The 19316-nt window shown below is 41.4% G+C and overlaps 1 protein-coding gene across 3 annotated transcripts in view; it reads right to left on the bottom strand.

The window, feature by feature from the left end:
- Positions 1-19316, bottom strand: part of MPDZ (multiple PDZ domain crumbs cell polarity complex component) — a 248930-nt gene that overhangs the window by 95694 nt on the left and 133920 nt on the right. For all 3 annotated transcript variants that reach the window (XM_089678090.1, XM_089678091.1, XM_089678092.1), the window contains exons 23-24: positions 10677-10875; positions 3066-3107 (exon numbers count right to left, since the gene is read on the bottom strand). In XM_089678090.1, the coding sequence (XP_089534216.1) occupies positions 3066-3107; positions 10677-10875 (241 nt within the window). The remainder of the gene's footprint in view (positions 1-3065; positions 3108-10676; positions 10876-19316) is intronic.

Here is a 19316-nt window from a genome sequence, read left to right as displayed (position 1 = left end):
ATATATATATATGCATTTATGTGCACTTTATTTCCCTACTGTTTGAGGATATTTTTGGATACTGCTCGTGGAGACCCCCAGAGGAAGCGTAGCTGCACAAGAGGCTGGTGTCCGGATGAAGGATCCTTACTCCTGGCTGGCTGATCCATTTAAAGGGGGATCCCGCAGTGATTTAATGTTTAACGCACAAAGTCCATGTGCATCTGGTGAGTGCGCATTTTATAAGATTGGTGCACGGAGTCACATCACAAGGACTAATACTATTAGTGATGAAGTTGGATTTGCTGACCTTTCCGAGTCAAGCCTGCATGCTTTTTCACACTTAATTAGACTGTGTATTTAGATCTTAGATTGGTGCAATAGCACCGTATACATCTATATTTGGAGTAATTTTATTTATTTGTTGCATTAATTTTTAGCGCTGCACCTATCTATTTATATTAGCTAATGAGGGTCTGAGACCAGCGGTGACCAAGGTCACTGTAGATGGGCAATATTAATGGACTGGAGTTCAATTTTCCACATGGCTTTTTTGAAAAGCAGACGAAGCAGAAGGGCGATGCTTCCTCAACTCTGAAAGTTGGGAAAGAAAGCACACGCAATACTCCACTAAGTGGTTAACGTTACCACTCAGTCACTCAGCATTAACCCCATCAGTGGTAAAATCAGTGGAAAGTGGGATATCAAAAGCCACTCAGCAGTGCAAATAGCGAGGTAGATCCCAGTACTTAGCCTGATTGGCCTACTCACAGAGTGAGTCTTCAGAGCAGGGGCGGACTGACCATTTGGGAACTTGGGCACTGCCCGAGGGTCCGGGGTCAGTAGGGGGACCCATGAGATGCCCCTGGTACCTTTCATAGGCTTTTTTGGGTGTGGTTTGAGTGTGGGCGAGGATACAGGGGCCCCATGATCCCCTATTGCCCGGGGGCCCCAAGAGTTGCCAGTCCGCCCCTGCTTCAGAGACAGTTCAAGAGCAGAGGAAATGCTAACGCTGAACCTAAAAATGTGCTGTTAACTTGTTACCATAACAAAGTCTGGAAAGCACTCGATTAAAAACTCTAAGGGTCATTTCCAGGCTAGCCCAAAAATGTCCAGTCCAGCGGGGTCTAGGTAAGAAACTCCAAAGTTAGGCTGAGGAAGACTAATGAGGACAGTTGCCATGTAGAGACCAGCCTGAACAGCAATGTAGCATGGAATCTGGACTGAACATCTGAAGAAAAATTGAAGAAAGAAAAACTAGGAAAAATGGTTAGACTTTTCCTAGCAGAGCTGAAGAAAAGACATCTATCCTCCTAGGACACTAACAAAAAACATACTGGGATGAGGAGGGGTTATTCTGATCTGGTTTTCAGATTATTTTGTTTGCCCATGTCCAGTCCTTCTGTAGGCAACAGTATACCTTCCTGTGTCCCTCAATGGATGAGAAAGAAAGCACTGTGAAGGAAATTTACTAAGAGCAGTCAGAATTTGTGGCAGCTGTGCATGCCAGCCAGTTTCTGTCTTCAGGTTGTTCCGTTAGGCTTCATGCACACTGGGCATTTTAATAACACTTGTAACGTTAGCTGTGTAAAGTCATGTTAAAAACTTGAATTTTTCCAGTGTTTTTGTATTAGTGTTTAGTGGCGTTTTGCAGCTTTTTTTTCATATTTTCGCATTTGCATCTTTTAGTTTTTTTTACCTCCCCAAAAAATATTTTTTTTATAGTCAAAAAAAGTCCAAAAACACTGGTTTGCTGCGATTTACTGCATTTTGCCACGTTTTTACAGCTAAAAAACTCCTCTATAAACCCAGTAGCCCTGGGTTTTTTTTCCAGCCAGAAAAAGTCTCTGCCAAAAAACATTGATTACAGTCTATACATGCATGGACACATAGGATAACATGCTGGGGAGTTTACTGGCTGTAGAAAAAACCGTCAAAAGCCAAACACAGCAGCTGTAAAAACGTCCAGTGTGCATGAGGACTTAAGCTTGGAAAATGAACGATAGAACATGACTGGTTACGATGCACAGCTGATTCAGATTCTGGCTGCTTCAGTTTTGATAAATTTGCCTTTATATATTTTCTTTTGGAACTCTTGAAGCTTAGCAGCCTGTCAACAACAGAATGTTCTTTTAAACTTTCTATTTTAAATGACCAACAAAAAAAAAAGGGAAGTTACAAGAAGTATAAGGCTACAAAAATGTTTCTGTGCATGTTCCAAGGTTTACCACTTAAATATGAATGAAAAGCAGTAGCCTGGTATTGTCCTCATGAATTGTAAATAATGCATTCTACCCAGCTACACAAACATTCCACAAATTAAAATAAGCTCTTTGTGGCATACCTAGAGAATAAAGTGCACTACTCTAACTGGTGTGGAAGTGTGATGTGAAAACATAAAACAAAAACCCAAGGAAACAATGGCTGGTTTGTTTTGCTTGGTGATAAGGTTGGACACAGCAGGTGATACATTCTGATTTAGGAAATTAAAATGAATGAAAATACAAACACCACCAAGGTCTTTTTCATTTTCTTTTCTGCAAATCAAAGCTGCATCTACCTCTCTCCAGCTGCAGCTACTCAACAAGGAATGCAATTACTGCTTTCTTCAAGGAAAACAGTTTTAGGTGGGGAGGAAAGGATTAGGAAAAGATAAAATAGACTTTCTCCACATGCAAGAAACCCCCCAAGAGTCTGCATTTACACAAACAGCACATGCAATGGATGGAGAGGAAGTGGAGCAGGGTTCTTAAAGGGTTAGTGCAGGCATTACACAATGGAAGGCTTTCTAGAAATCGACTATGTATTGCTTTTATATTAAAAGAAAACTAGGCGAAAATAAAAAGACATGCAGGGGGAGGTTAAAATATAAGAAAATTAGCTAAAAATCTAAGCACAGTATTGCCATAGCATTTGTTTGCAGAGTGTATAACATGTTACTTAATAATTATAAAAAAAAAAAAAAAAAAGCTGTTAAAAAAGCTGTTCTTTTTTGGATCAAGCTATAGAAACAGTTATTATGAAAAATGAGACAACTGAACAGAAGACGATAAGCCATGCGGAGCTTTTGAATCACCGATACTCACACATAAAATGGGGCCTGATCATCAGCAGGTGCGGGAGAAGATCTAGAATGGGAAGCATATGATGCAGCATCTTTTTACAATAGTGTTAACAAATGCCAAAGCCTCGCACTGCATGTTTGAAGCATACATATGTAGTTAAAAGTATGTGCAATTTTATTTTGTCTCCTTTTTCCTCTAAAATCCCATCTCCCTTTCATCAACACCTCCCCCAGATAGCATCTGCTCTTTCTGTGTGTCTATAACCGTGATTATGAACAAGGATGGGGAAATGTTAACGCCATCCGTCTTTCTCTCCCTTGATCAGGAATTTATTCTTTAGGTGAGGGCAGGTGAATTTCATTTCAAACTGGTAATTATCTGACAGATGTTGGAAGCAGCTGCTGCAGTAGGCAAAGCCCTGGCTCTTATTCCAGCACAGATAGCAGAAGCTTCTGGCAAGGTGGATAGTGAAGTGGGACGACATGCATTCTGTGAGTGGCCGCACAGCTGGTTCTCAGTGCAAAACAACGCAAACCTGCAACCCTGGCCAGCTGTTTTAAAGCTTGTGATTCTCAAATTGCTCTATCCTTTCAATGAAAAAGAAAAACCTGTGGTTTAACAAAAATGCCAATATGTTCATCTTGGAAGTTTCCCCATTTTCATTCACACAAGGTTGCTGTAAGGTCTGCGGAGTGTTGCAGTACAGTTTTGTTGAATATTTTCTGTTTTTTCTAGGTAGCTTGAATGAGAAAATAGGTCTGAACCAAGCAATATGCTGGAGAATATTTGATGGAAGACACACACAAAAAATAATCAAAAAGGCAAATGTGCTCAAAAGAATTGTATGCTGTGCAAGAAGGAAACAGGTAGTTTTTAAAAGTTGAAATGAATTACTAAATTTAAAACTGGAAAAACAATCAATAGTTACTGAACACAGGGAATATATATATACTTCAGGTTACTAAAAACATTTCTGGCACATTGGAAACACTTTATTTCTTGTAACGATTTGGACATTAATAAGGATCAAAGAGATAAGGAGACCAGTAACCATGAACAAGTACAAATCATTCACAAACCACTTGTGGCTAAATTCTCACTGACTGCTAAAGAGTATAGCATAGTTCATTTACCAGGGAGTTCATGCTGTCATTTTTCTTTTTTTTACCTTTTTAAATATGAAAAAGGTAAGCACACTTTTGCACTAATCCCCCTCCACATAAATATACACAAACACCTCTTGCCCCTCTCCTCATAACTGCTTAGCAATGGAGATTATTGGTCAAGCCAGGGGAGAGGAGAAACAGTTTTACCCAGTCCCCTGCTCCTCCATGATCCAGAGGTGCACTGTCCCTCAGAGTGCTTGCATCCACAGCAGGACTATGGACCCTGCTCTGGTCATGATGACATCAGAACCCTAGATCGGTCAAGTGTTTGGGGGCAGACGCTGCAGACCGCTCTAGTGAGTTTATGTTATCTTTATTTTCAAAGAATACAAATTGAGCAAGCAGCCAGGTGATATTCTTTATGTGGACTGTTTGTTAGGACTGGAACTGTTGCTTTTTGACCATGAATTTGTAGCTGGTTTCCCACGTTTTATGACTTCTTCGTCTTCTTTTGCCCAAGATGTAATTTTTGTTTGGGCATCATTCATCTCACATTTCTACTTCCTAGACTAAGATGCTGGCCCATGCATGACAAAATTATGCAAGTCTTGAGGTCTGTCCGGTAGCCTTTGTATTTTTATTTGTATACAGTCTCCCTGTTGCTATCTGTGAATCTGACCAAACAAAGTAATTACACTCACAAAGTTTAGTGCCCAGCTGGTTCTCATTTTGTGGCATAACAATGTAAAAAACTATCACTGTCTCACACAGATAAAAATGTTGTTGTTATAGTCTAAGGCAGTGTTTCTCAACCTCTTTTCATTAAAGGCACCCTTTAAAATTCTACACATTCTCATGGCGCTCCACTCTAAAATGTAAAAAACTAAACTAATAGTTTTACATAATGCAGCAACATACACACATGTAGAACACTCAACGTTACAGGGGATGTATTCTTACAACGCAAATACACCGCTGATTAATAAAAAGTGACATCATCTTATAGTGACATATCAAAGCACATAACTAGATGAAAATATTATTATTATTATTATACAGTATTTATAAAGCGACAAACAGTTCGCTCAGCGCTGTACATTACAACGGGAGACAGAACATGCGACAGTACAATAACAATACAATGCGATACACGAGGAGTTCGAGGGCCCTGCTCCTTGGAGCTTACAATCTAAAATATATAAAAGTCCTTAAAGTATTCAAGCAGGCTGCGTCAATTTTCCCAAAATTGGAAGATATCAACAATTCTCATGGAAACTTGCATCAGTGGTAATAAGTGCTCGTGACTTCCGTGATATGGAAAAAAGCGGTGTGCTTGCACTCAGCAGACTTATGATAATATTACGCATGTAATATAAAGAGCACTGGTAGTCATCTAGGACCCGGTAGGTTAAAGGCAATCCAATGGTACTTGGTATAGCCTGGGAAAGACCTCCAGACTTCTCGGTGGATCTGCCACTCGGCGGGGGGAGAGCAGGGCCCCAATCAGGGTGTGGAGAAGGGAAGGAGGAAGGATCGTGTGTGGGGACACCGCACAAACTGGACCGGAGACAGAGGTGGTTTTCCTGCTGAACTCATCGGTTGCCGGGTATTAACATCAACAAGCATTCCCCATCCATTAAGAGGGTCCACCGAGAAGTCTGGAGGTCTTTCCCAGGTTATATCAAGTACCATTGGAGTGCCTTTAACCTACCGGGTCCCAGATGACTACCAGTGCCCTTTATATTACATGCGTAATACTATCATATGTCTGCTGAGTGCAAGCACACCCCTTTTTTCCATATCACGGAAGTCACGAGCACTTATTACCACTGATGCAAGTTTCCATGAGAATTGTTGATATCTTCCAATTTTGGGAAAATTTACGCACCTTGCTTGAATACTTTAAGGACTTTTATATATTTTCATCTAGTTATGTGCTTTTATATGTCACTATGACATGATGTCACTTTTTATTAATCATTGTGTTTATTAGGACACCACTTTTGTGTTCACCTTTTAGTACATAATATTGCGCATTATATGTCACTATCTCACTTTATTATTCTTTAAGCGCGCTGCATCTTAATATTATTTATGTTATAGGATTTTAGGGGTTAATCCTATGCAAGTTGCTTTTTATACCACATCCTATAAGCGCTCGCTTTACCATTTCATTTTAAATACACCTTTGCGCCCTGGCACTGACTATTATTACATTGTTTCTCTGTTCACTCACCCCAGTGCTGATGGAGAGGGGTAGGGGAGAGGCAAAGAAAGGATTCTGTGCAGGTGCCCAACATCTTCATTATAAGCAAATGAAGCCATTGGTTGTAAGGACACTGGTGGCTGGAAGGTGGTAAGAGTGCACAATGAAAACCTTTGGCTTTGTGGAAGTAAAAGGCAGGCTTGATCCACTCTCTGGCTTGTATACAGTTTTTGGGCAATCTTTTGGCAATTTGCCGAGGCACCCCTCAAGAAACTTGAAGGCAACCCAGAGTGCCTGGGCACCCTTGTTGAAAAAGGCTGGTCTAAGGAAATGCTTCCTTCCATAGGCTGAATGATGAAAATTATATTGCTGTTGTATATTGCAACATATCATCAATGCATTATTGCAGACTTATAAAGTTATTGAAAAAGGCCACTTTACGTTTGGCACACCATCTGGAAAGCATCTTGATGTTCAGACCCAATGCATGTGTATCATATCAGTATGTCAGAAATTATTCAGCTTATAAACGCTTCAGTCCTGCTCAAGCAGAGGCATTGGGAATGGCAGAATGTATGAATTTGATGTGGGGGAGATTTGGGATTTTAGTGCAAATGTAAAGTTATCAGTTAAATACAGGATTTTTGACTTACCATTAAATTCTTTTGAAGGTAATTAAGAGACACAGGTTAACGTTTTTCTGAGACATAGGTTTTGCTACTGCCTTTAAGAGATTGGATACTGGAAAACAAAACTGTAAGACAGCCTAGTATAAACTTTACCACTCCTAGGAGGTTCACGTCTGGCTTTTTTCACTGACAACAGAGGTCTTGAAACACCTCCAGGTGGGGGGACCACTTTCCTGAGTTCAGCTACACTATACTGCCAAAAGTATTGGGGCACCCCTCCAAATCATTGGATTCAGGTGTTCCAATCACCTCCATGGGCACAGGTGTATAACAGCACCTAGGCATGCAGACTGCTTCTACAAACATTTGCGAAAGAATGGGTCGCTCTCAGGAGCACAGTAAATTCAAGCGTGGTAGCGTTGCCACCTGTGCAATAAGTCCATCTATGAAATTTCCTTGATGCTAAATATTCCATGGTCAACTGTTAATGGTATTTTAACAAAGTGGAAGCAACTACGAACAAAAGCAACTCAGCCATGCAGTGGTAGGCCATGTAAAATGACAGAACGGGGTCAGAGCATGCTTAAGCACATAGTGCGCAGAAGTCTCCAACTGTCTGCAGCCAATAGCTAAAGACCTCCAAACTTCATGTGACCTTCAGATTAGCACAACAGTGCACAGAGCACTTCATGGAATGGGTTTCCATGGCCAAGCAGCTGCATCCAAGCCTTACATGACCAAGTGCAATGCAAAGTATTGGGTGCAGTGATGTAAAGCATGCTGCCACTGGACTCTAGAGCAGTGGAGATGTGTTCTCTGGAGTGACCAATCATGCTTCTTTGGCAATCCAATGGATGTGTCTGGGTTTGGAGGTTGCCAGGAGAAAGGTACTTGCCTGACTGCATTGTGCCAAGTGTAAAGTTTGGTGGAGGGGGGATTATGGTGTGGGGTTGTTTTTTAGGGGTTGGGCTTGGCCCCCTAGTTCCAGTGAAGGAAACTCTAAGGCGTCAGCATACCAAGACATTTTGCATGCTTTTCATGCTCCCAACTTTGTGGGAACAGTTTGGGGATGGCCCCTTCCCATTCCAACATGACTGTGCACCAGTGCACAAAGCAAGGTCCATAAAAGACATGGATGAGCGAATTTGGGGTGGAGGAACTTGACTGGCTTGTACAGAGTCTTGACCTCAACCCCATAGAACACCTTTGGGATGAATTAGAGTGGAGACTGCAAGCCAGGCCTTCTCGTCCAACATGAGGAAGAATGGTCAAACTTTCCCATAGACACATGCCTCAACTTTGTGGACAACCTTCCCAGAAGAGTTGAAGCTGTTGTAGCTGCAAAGGGTGGGCCAACTCAATATTGAACCCTACGGACTGAGACTGGGATGCTATTAAAGTTCATGCGCGTGTAAAGGCAGGCGTCAATACTTTTGGCAATATAGTGTATTGATAACAGAGGAAATCTGCCTGCCAATCTTCCACACCTGGAATGTGCATGTTGAACAAGACTGGGATGTGAAGTTTTACTAAAGCCAGACTCTGGTCAGCTTTTCTCTGTGCAGGGTTTGAACAGTGTTTTGGACATTGATTTATAGAGTCTTTTCCGATTGTTGGACCTGTGTCTTTTTTTCAACCTTATAAACTATGTAAATTTGCAAAGAACTTTCAGCCTTTTATCCACAGCCTTTTATCTTTAAACATCTTTTATCTTTAAACATCGGGATGTCCTACACAAAAACAGTTGAGTCTTGTTAATACAGGAGATGGCTGTATCTGCTACAGAGATGGCCCATTTTTTCAGGAAGCCATTAAAAAGATGAGCAAACACTTTGTCTGAATAAGGTCAATCACTATACAAAGCATGTTGCAGAAATGAGCATGACGGGAACATTTTAACACGCTGGGAACTCTTTAGATATAGCTAACACAGCCTGCATGTCCAAAGATGAGCGTACCATTTCCATAACGACCAAGGTGCTATCTTTAAGGTTAGGAGTTATGTCATCAGAATGAGCCTCCTCATGTACCAAGTCATCTAATAGGGATAGTCTACATTCCTAAAAAGTATCTACAGTCACTGTGGAGGTTGCGGAGCTAACTCGGCTCTAATTTTCCCCGTAAACTCACACATAGTTGCAAAGAGTGCCTCTCTGGAAAAGACAGAGGAGCATGTCAAACCTGAAGAAGTTACAGAGGACTCTGGGGAGTGTTGTGACTCAAGAGGGGGAAAGTGGTCCATGCTATCAGTGTCAGGTTCCTTAGGAGGTACACTGCAAGTCATTGCGGAGCTGTTAGTGACGTGTAGGCAGGCAAGGCCCGCAGGACCACTGCACTTGCACTTAAGATCTGCCATACTAAAGTATGGGATTTCCCACAATGGATACTCACAAACCACTGCTGGAGCACGGAAGGGTTAAATTCTCATTACTGTAAGGCAGTAGAAGTGAGAATCATAGCAGTGTTGTGGCTGAGGAGATGGCGGGAAGGCGGGTGCATGTGTGCCCAAGCAGTGGTTCATGCATTTGCAGTGTGGTGGCATGAAAGAGGCTTGCACATAAATCAGTAGAAACTATACTGAAAGTCAAATCCATACCCAAGATTTGGGTGTTAACCTCTGCAGGGAAAAACTGGAGCACAGTACCAAGCACACCAGGCTCTCACATCAAAAGGGCAAAGCACTTACTTTATTGCTGCAGTGGTCCAGAAGATGCCCAGTGGCCCTCATAAGTCAGACAAGCTGGCAAGGGCAGGAACCAGGGGAATAGGCCCCATTCAGACAGACTTTACCATCCCGGTGAGAATATTCCCTGGGGAGTCTTCAGGGACAGGGTTCCAGCAGACGGATATACCACAGCCCCGAATCTGTAAAGCACTAACTTACACTTTACATGAAATGTCTAGGAGAATGCATCAGCAGAGCCCAGTGACTGTAGGTCACACTACAGGATAGACTTGCTTGTTTCTCACAACTGGGTTTAGGTACAGCCTCTGTGGCTATGCCAAGGATAAACAGATCCAAAAGTTTGCAAACAAAAACCCTTTTGGCTCTGTAGCAACTGTATAGGTTTGACAGAGGGAAAAAGGGTCTTGAAAAAAGTATTAGGGAAAAAGGCAAGTATTCTCCTTGGACACTAGCAAATTGGAGTAGGCTTGGAGTCGCAGGAGTTATACGAGGCTTACAGCTTTGTTTGCCAGTGTCCAATCACCGAAAGGCAGCAGAATAACCCAGTGTCTCAGAATTACTTCACTCTCTGTTCCTTAATAAATGTTTAAGACGTTTTTTATTTTTATGCTTTTCCAATAGTACATTCAACAAAAACAACAAGCATTTCTATTCATTATAAACATTTTCAAGGAAGAATTAAAAGGGGAAGAAAAAAACAGTGGAATAGATATTTCACTTTTAAAGGTGGTAAATAAACAAAAAATTAAAAAAAGACAAGAAACAAAAATGAAAAAGATTAAGTACAGTATTTCAGAGAGAACACAACAAAACTGAATGTATTTAAAGGTATAAGGTGTTCACCTTCCCTAGTGAAGGTTTGATAATAAAAAGAGACATATGGTTGTGACATTTTCTTTCCTTTAGTTTTCAAAATCAGCTGCTATGTTGTGAAATCAGATCTTTATATTTTTGGCACACTAAGCACATTAAGTAAATACTCTTGATAATTATTAGCACCCTTACCTTAAATCTGGTCCGAGTAAAGAATGTCTCCGCAGCATGGCCCTTGCTTGGGCATTGGTTAGATTTGCTGTGGACTCATTATTGATAGCCAAAATACAGTCTCCCACATGGATACGACCATCACGACTTATGGAACCTCCATTTATAACACTGCGGACTATCATCCCTAAACCATCTTTATTGGCACTTACAGTCATGCCTATCCAAAAAAAAAAAAAAAAAAAAGAGTGAAATGTTTAACAGCTGAGATACTGGTACACAAATCTTTTCTGGACAACTACTATGCAGAGCAAAATAAAAATAGCATTAAATGACTTACAGGATATCAGAAGATATTGTAAGCTAAAATGTTAGTTATGTTGATGCCCTGCTGAGTGCTCTACATGTACAAAGTATTAGCCCCAAAACTGACTGAAAATAGTACAGAAGTACTGTTTTCCCTGGAAACATGCTGACATGTGGCATCTGTTACATCTTACTATGTTATGAATGAACTTTTATTAGAATGATAAGAAAAGGTAAAGTGTAGCTCCGGCATTGTAGGATGGATAAACAATTCCTTTCAGGTAAGCAATATACATTTTAAGGGTTTTATTAAATATTATTGCAGATTCTTACTTGCCCCAGCTGTAAGAATTTCTGCATCCTATCTCAAACTGATTCGCTGACTGCTAAACATGAGTTTGAACTTCACTATCATCACCCCCGACCAATCAGTAAGTCAGACCATGGCTGGACTAGTTCACCCACTATATACTGGTAAAATGATCGAAAAGATCTTTTTACTCTACTTAATGCAGAGTGGCAGTGGAAGTGCTTACAGCAGATATAACCCATTCAATGAAAGATCCAGAGGACCCTCTAGTCACCTGGCGAGATGCTACCGAGACCTTGACACAAGGGGTTATGGGACACAACCACCATTTCCTGTAAAAACTTTGGTCTAAATGACACGTGGCATGATGGTGGATGCTGGAGATTTAAGTCACCAACTGCCTTCTTATGTCTCTTGAAGTTTTGAGCAGTGGAGTCCCCCTGTTGGAACTTTGCCTTTGGTTTGCCAATTCAGTGGGTCCTATGGCTTTTCCTGCAGCATTATTTGTAACATATAAAGTTAAATTGACAGGAAGAGTGATAAAATTGTCAGCAGTTCTCCGATTCAAACATCCAACACAGCCCTTTGAAGTGAGGGGTGAAATTAAAAACCAATGAGGGAGAGTGGGGAACCTTGAATATTGATCACAGCAATAGACCCAGGAATACAAATGTATCACCAACAGAGTACTAAAACTACAACAAGCCCTACCTATCAAAAATGTTCTTCAAAATCTGTGACTCTGATAGGCTGAGTGTCTGACCAATGGGAAGCACTGGTGCTTTCCACTGGCCCCTACCCCACCACAGCAGACATTAGTAATGTAGGGTCCAGTGGAAAGAACCCCACTAGGCAGCAGGAGATGCAGCATCCAACACTGCTGAAGGGTTGAATGCTACAAACTTTGCCAAAGAATACAGAGCTGAAAGACAGTTGTTCAGACTGCTACTTCAGTGTCTTATTTTGCAGAGAGTTTTTTTTTTCTATTAAACATCAGAGTCACTTTAACCACTAGCCTACAGGGCACTTATACCCCCTTCCTGCCCAGGCCAATTTGCAGCTTTCAGTGCTGTCACACTTTGAATGACAATTGCGCGGTCATGCAACACTGTACCTATATGAAATTTTTATAATTGTTTTTGTGACAGATAGAGCTTTATTTTGGTGGTATTTAATCACCTCTGGGATTTTTATTTTTTCTTAAACAAACCAAAAACCACTCAAAATTTTGAAAAAAAAAAAGTTTTTTCTCAGTTTTTGTTATAAAATTTTGTAAATAAGTGATTTTTCTCCTTCACTGATGTGTCTAATGAGGCTGCAGTGATGGGCACTGATAGGCTGCACTGATGGACACTGATAGGTGGCACTGATGGGCACTGATGAGGAGGCACTGGTAGGTGGCACTGATGGGCATTGAAAGGCATTACTGATGGGCACTGAAAGGCAGCACTGATACATGGCACTGACATGTGACATCTGTTACAGTGCAGCACTGATAGGCGGCACTGACTGGCACAGTTAGGCGGCACTTACTGGCACTGTTAGGCGACACTGACTGGCACTGATAGGAGGCACTCATGCGCACTGATAGGAGGCACTGACTGGCACTGATCGGTGGCACTGATAGGTGGCACTGATTGGCATTGATAGGTGGCACTGACTGGCACTGATGGGTGACACTGAAAGGCAGCTCAGATGGGCACTGATATGTGGCATTGATGTGCACTGGTAGGCACTGATATGTGGCACTGATGGGCACTGGCACGAGGCACTGATGAGCACTGACTGCTGGCACTGCTGGACACTGACAGGTGGCACTTCTGGGGCCACACTGATCATCAGGGCACACTGATCATCAGTGCCCTGATGATCAGTGTACATGTCCCCTCCGCTGAAAGCCGATTACCGGCTCTCCTCTCCTCTCGAGCTGTCAGCGTGACAGCTCGAGAGGAGAGAAATGCCGATAACCGGCATTTCCCTGTTTACATGTGATCAGCTGTGATTGGACACAGCTGATCACATGACCGAGCCGCCATATTTGGCTCTTTCCATGATCGGTGATCCGCTGTGTCCGAGGGACACAGCACACCGCCAATCGCCGCGCGCTCCCTGAGCCGCGCATGCGCAGTGAGAATGGGAGGACATCGTATGACATCCTCCCAGAATGAGAGAACCACCTTGCGCCCGTCATATTACTATATGGCGGGCAGGAGGTGGTTAAAGCTTGATTCTGGGCAAAACAAAAATGCTCTTCCATCTCCTGATTGTTGGCCAAAAAAAAAGAAACTTTACTTACCTAAAGCAGCCATCACATAACGTTCAGGTCACCTCTTCTGTTTACATCTCATCCTTTTTTGGGTGCAACGTCAATGCTTGCGTGATATGAACAGTTGCTATTGGTGTTGGCAACTTTTAGCGGCGGTCCCCCTCACATCACTGCCAGTCCCCAGGGCATAAAAATATGCTTTGCACCTAAGGGAAACTGTTACTTTGTTTGTGTTTCTGATTATACCATAGTATGGGCTAGGAAGATGTGCGTGCAAGCAACACTAAGGCCCCATTCACACCTGAGTGTTTTGTAACACGAAGCTCCAAAATGCTTGAGGAGATAAAAGCAATTATTCTCAGTGGAGATGGTTCACATCTCCACTTCAAGTTGCCTGAAGCACAAACAAGTTCTGGAGCTTTTTTTGTAGCTCAAATTGGGCAGATTTACACGTTTTTGGTGTGTTTTTATTTCTATAGAGATGAATAGAATGACGCGATTGGCATAGTTTTACGTGCTGACGCGCGTTTTGTGCGATTTTCTGCTCAAATGAAAAAAATGTAAAAACGAAAAAAAAAAAGAAATAATATATGAATAAATGTAAAACAAATAAAATACACAAATAAATTAAAAAAAAACCTTGATAATTATTTCATTAATTAACCCCTAACCTTAACCTCCTAACCCTAAAAATACATTATTAATTATTATTATTATTATTATTATTATTATTAATAATAATCAGAAACACCCAAACAAAAACATACAATAATAATAATAAAAAACAATACACATTGTTTATTATTACTTTATGACTTCTTTTTAAGAGTTGGGGGGTTAAGGTTAGGAGTTATTTATTTATTATTACATAGTATTTATGTATGATTATTTTTATTTATTTGTGTATTTATTTTACATTTATTTATTCATTATTATTATCACCCTAACCCTACAAATAAATAAATAAATAAGGCGAAGATAATAAAATAAACCCTAACCCATTAATCCTAACCCTAACCTTAAAGTGGAGTTCCAGTGAAAATAAAAAAAATAAATAGAAGTCAGCAGCTACAAAAACTGTAGCTGCTGACTTTTTAAAAAACCAACACTTACCTGTCCCTCGATCCTGCGTCCTGTGTCCCCCCCACAGCCCGTTTCACCGGCCGCCCTGTGTTCCTGATGCTGGCATCTTCAGTGTGGCTTGTGGCTTCACAGGTGGGTGCCCAATGCACATGTGTACGTAGCACTGCGCTTTGTGAATGGTCCCGTAGTCTTCTGCGACATGTGTCCCAGAAGACTACGGGGAGAGAAGGGGAGAGGACAACTTCAGCTTTTGATCGCCGAGGCAATCGCAGTGGAAGTTGGAGCAGGTACCTGTCAATTTCAGATACCCGCTCCCCCCCACTTCCCAAAGGTGCCAATCCTTAACTGGGAGCGGGGGACCAGTCCTTAAAGCGGAACTTCCCCTTTTGGGTGGAGCTCTGCTTTAATTCTAACCCCTTACCCTAACAAAATAATGATGATTGAATAATAATAATAGTATAAAAAGAAATAAAAGCTGACAGATAAGTTACAAAAGCAGAAAAACCTACCAAGAAATGATGCAGCAGATGATCATTTTTTCAAAAATAGCTAAAAACCGCTTTATGAAAACATGCAAAAATCACAGTAAAATATGCACTGGAAAAACATGCAAAAACGATGTTCAGATGTGAATGAAGCCTAACAGCAAGTCATGCACAAAATTCGATTTTTGCCTGTTCTGTTAGTTATAGGTAAAGTATTGTATAACCCACTGTTGTGAGGGAAGCACTGTTTTTTATTCTTTTTTGCAATTACTTCATGTAAATGTAATAAAAATCATCTGAGGATTCTGTTTTATAATACCGTTTTTTACTTATGTGCCTTTTTCTTAAAGTATACTATACCTCATGGAGTGGTGCTGTTTTTGTTGCCTATCTCTCAATAAAAACATTTGTAAACAAAAAAAATCATCTTAAAAAAAAGTTTTGGCTACAGGTATACAGCAATTCCATGTAGCAAAATGCTTCAACAATGCTAAAAACAGAAGGCTCATTTATTATATGTTTATCCCTGTGATTCCTTGCAGTCAAGTTTCATAGAGCCAATTACAAGGTTGATGGGAATGCATATCCTCCAAAATGCACTACATTATTTCTTTTCTTTCTGATTGCCAATTCACATCTGCCTTTCAAGGCAGGTCTGTAATTTGTATTTATAATTTTGCTTTAGGCTTTTTTGTATGCGAGAGACAGCAAGTAGACTGCAGTGGGTGTGTTTGGAAACAGCTCTACAGGCAGGGGTGGTGTACAAACAGCAACACCTGAATGAAAAACTAGAATGCTGAGCTCTTAGGTTGTACTACCATCAAGCATATTGAGGCCCCATGTAAACGGGACACTTCTGAAAGATGGAAACTGACTGCTGGAAAACGTAGGTTAAAAAATGTCTGTTTAGCCGCGTTTATGTGCGATTGCATTTATGCACGTTTTTTAAAGATAAGCACAGGAGAACCTCCCAAATGCCCAGAATGCACTGAAAAGTGGTAAATTCTTAACTATTTCAGACTGTTTCAGAGAAATACAGAGTAGAAGCAGAAACAGCAGTAGGTGTTGAAATTAGCTTAGGTGTGAGTTGCTCATTAACATTTCTTTTGTTTCCAAGGGTGGGAAAGGTGTCTGGTGGAGTGAGTCATTATGGCCACCTGGCAGGGAGTCTTCATGAGGAATTTGAAGTGGGAATGGTCAAAAGTGGCGAAACAAATATGACACCAATGCAACATCAAATCTGGTCAGTGAGGTCATGAGAAAGAGTTGTAAAGAAAATGATGAGAAAATAGTGTAGAGAAATAGGTAATAATAGCCAGAAGAAATTGTGCTTTCGGGAAGTAATCTGAAGTTGTGATTTGTCAGTAGGAGGGTAGAGTCGGATGATTAGGATGTATACAGATGTCATCTGTTGTCCACCATTAACATACCAGATGGGGGTAATGAGAGAGGAAACACCCATAGTCATAGAAACTGGGACTAGATAAGAGAGTAGGAGAGAGATAGAGAAGAAGGTTTAAGAGTGCAAGGGGAGAAAATAAGGAGCAGATGGAATAGTTGAAGTGGATGAGTGTTTAAAGTTGGTGGTGAGAGATGGTTAAAGCGCTGTGTAGGCTAGAGAAAAGGAATATATTAGGAGAGGGAGGTGTTGCCCAGGGACCTAGGTAGGCCATAGAGAGATGGTAAAAAGAGTGGGGGGTAGGGAGCCAGTGATCTCGGGTTCCGTCAAAGGTAGAATGGAAGAGATGTCACATTTCAGTTGCCTGATGTAGCCATAAGGAATATTGTGAGAACCTAGTGGACATATGGGCTTAGATTAAGAGGTTAATCAAAGGGTCAAGATATAGATGAAGATGAGGACAGAGGGGAAGTGAAGAGAAGAGGAGAAGGAGCCAGTATAGTAGGAACATTGCATCATAACAGCTTAGCTATTAACCCCAAAATTAAATAGTCATATAAACAGTAGCCCTGATGTCACGGGACGCGTGGGAGGTTTCAGTGGACGATTTAATAGGCTGGAATTTTGGAGAAAAAATGCCTGCTCTGGTGCGGACAGGGATCCTGTAATATAGGATTCCCACTTACGGAGGTAATGGGACTCTTTTGAGAAAGTTGGGGAGGTGATTAGATCGAGTCTGTCAAGACGTAATTGAGAGTTGAGCTCTTGTTTGATGTCCGATAGAGTAGGAGGACAGTTGGAGACCCATTTTTAGAGAATGGCCCATCTTGAGGCATGTGGATATCCAGGGTTTGTTATTTCTGAAAGAGGACATTTGAGAAGAGAAGAGTCCAATGGCTGGTTGATCCATATATCCGAAGAGAAGAGGTAGCGGGTTAATGGGTAGTTGAAAGGTAGTTATGCCTGATATGAAGTTGACCACTTGCTTCCAGAATGTGGAGATAGTAGAGCAGAACCAGAGTCTATGGTGTAGTGAAGGTTTTTGATTTCCACAGAGAGGGCAAGTAGACAGAGCCGGGTCATTTCTTGAGTAGAGACAGAGCATGCAGGCACGGTGAAGAATCTTGAGTTGCTTTTCACGCCAGAATTAGTTGTGGTTGAAGGCACATGTGGAGTTAAAGCCTGATAGTAAATGATCAGCTGTAAACGCATTATCGAAATCTTTGACCCAGGATTTCACAGCATTGTATGACTCAAAGGGTTTGGTGTAGAAAAGATTCAGGGGTCTATATATGTTTGATATTTTATACTTTCGAGAGTTCGCCAAGACATCAAGGAATGTTGTACGAAATCTAATAGATTTATTAGATGCAATGGAATTGACATAGTTCCTTACTTGAAAAATATAGAAAAAGTTGTGTGCTGGTAGTCTGTAGGTTTGTACAATGCCGTTGAAAGGCTTTGGGGAGCCCGTAGAGGTGTCATATAAGTGTTGTACCAAAGTTAAGTCTTGATTTAACCAAGTTTCATAAGCATCATAGGATTGTGAGGGAGAGAAAGAAGGGTTGTGAAGAATAGGTAGAAAGCGAGTCAGCCATGGTGAGACCCCCAGTTACGCCTGACTTCCCTCCATGTGATAAGGGTATCATGGATGAGTGAATTATGTTTTAGGTGAGGTGGAAGAGAGTTGACATTGGAGTGTAATAGGGCTGTGAGATCGTGGGGATGCGCTATTGCAGATTCAATGTGGTAGTTGGAATATTTGGAGGAGTGGGTGAGCCAGTCTAGACCTATACGGAGCAGGCAAGAGAGATTGTAGGCTCGCAGGTTCGGGAGACCGGAGCCTCCTTCGCTTCCCAGTAGAAAATAATTTGGCAAGTGCTATATAGGGTCGTTTGGCTTTCCATAGAAATTTTTAAATTGCCCGATTTAATTTAGTTATGTCACTGTGTTTGAGGAGAAGAGGTATGGTTTGGAGCAGATAGAGAAGTTTCGGGAAACTCACCATCTTGAAAAGATGTTATCTGCCCAAGAGTAAAAGCGGTAGGTCCCTCCACATCTCCAGTAAATTCTCTTCCTTCTGGATGGTTCAGACGCCATATGTCTGAGTTGTAATGCCTCTGTAAAGTTGTTCAATAGCGTGTGTGATGGGGGGGGAGTGGAGGGAGATGAGTAATTTGGGATAGAAGGTTTTAGCTTATCTTCCTGTGTATTCATACACAGGTTAAAGTCTCATCCCAACACAAGTGGGAGGTGCATAAAGTTCACTATTTTCGAGGACAGATCTTGAAAGAAAGGCTTGGGTGAGGAGTTTGTAGCATATTTGTTAACCAATAGTAGGGAGGAGAAGCCCACTTTAATATGTACAGCAACATATCGTCCCTCATCATCTGTAGCTAGCATTATAATGTCAGGGGTAAGACGTTTATGTATAAGAATTATTACTCCCGCTTTGCCCCTGGGTGAAGGCAATCCCAATACCTGTCCCACCCACAATTTTTTTAGGCGCAAAAAATCAGTTTGTGGCAATTGATTTCTTGAAGAAACGCAATGTCTGTTTTCAGTCCTTTGAGATGGCGAAGAATGTCCATTAACGTTTAAGGGGTGATCTCAGACCCTTAACATTCCATGATACTATACGAGTCATGAAAATGTGAGTATGGAGATGTTCAAAAGAGAATTAGAAGCATCTCTATGTGGTAGGAGCTCCCTTGTCTTAGTGTTATGTGCCCTGTTCTCTCGGTATGCTGTAAAAGAAGGAGGCGTTCGAGGGTCCCCGGGTAAGAGGAGGATAGAGAGAAATGGGAAAAGA

The sequence above is a fragment of the Staurois parvus genome, unplaced genomic scaffold (genome assembly GCF_062004578.1).
Source record: "Staurois parvus isolate SC_StPar_1 unplaced genomic scaffold, SC_StPar_1.0 ptg000198l, whole genome shotgun sequence".
NCBI classification, from domain to species: Eukaryota; Metazoa; Chordata; class Amphibia; order Anura; family Ranidae; genus Staurois; species Staurois parvus.
The sequence above is the reverse complement of the archived record's forward strand: the minus strand, read 5'-3'. Positions and strand labels throughout refer to the sequence as shown.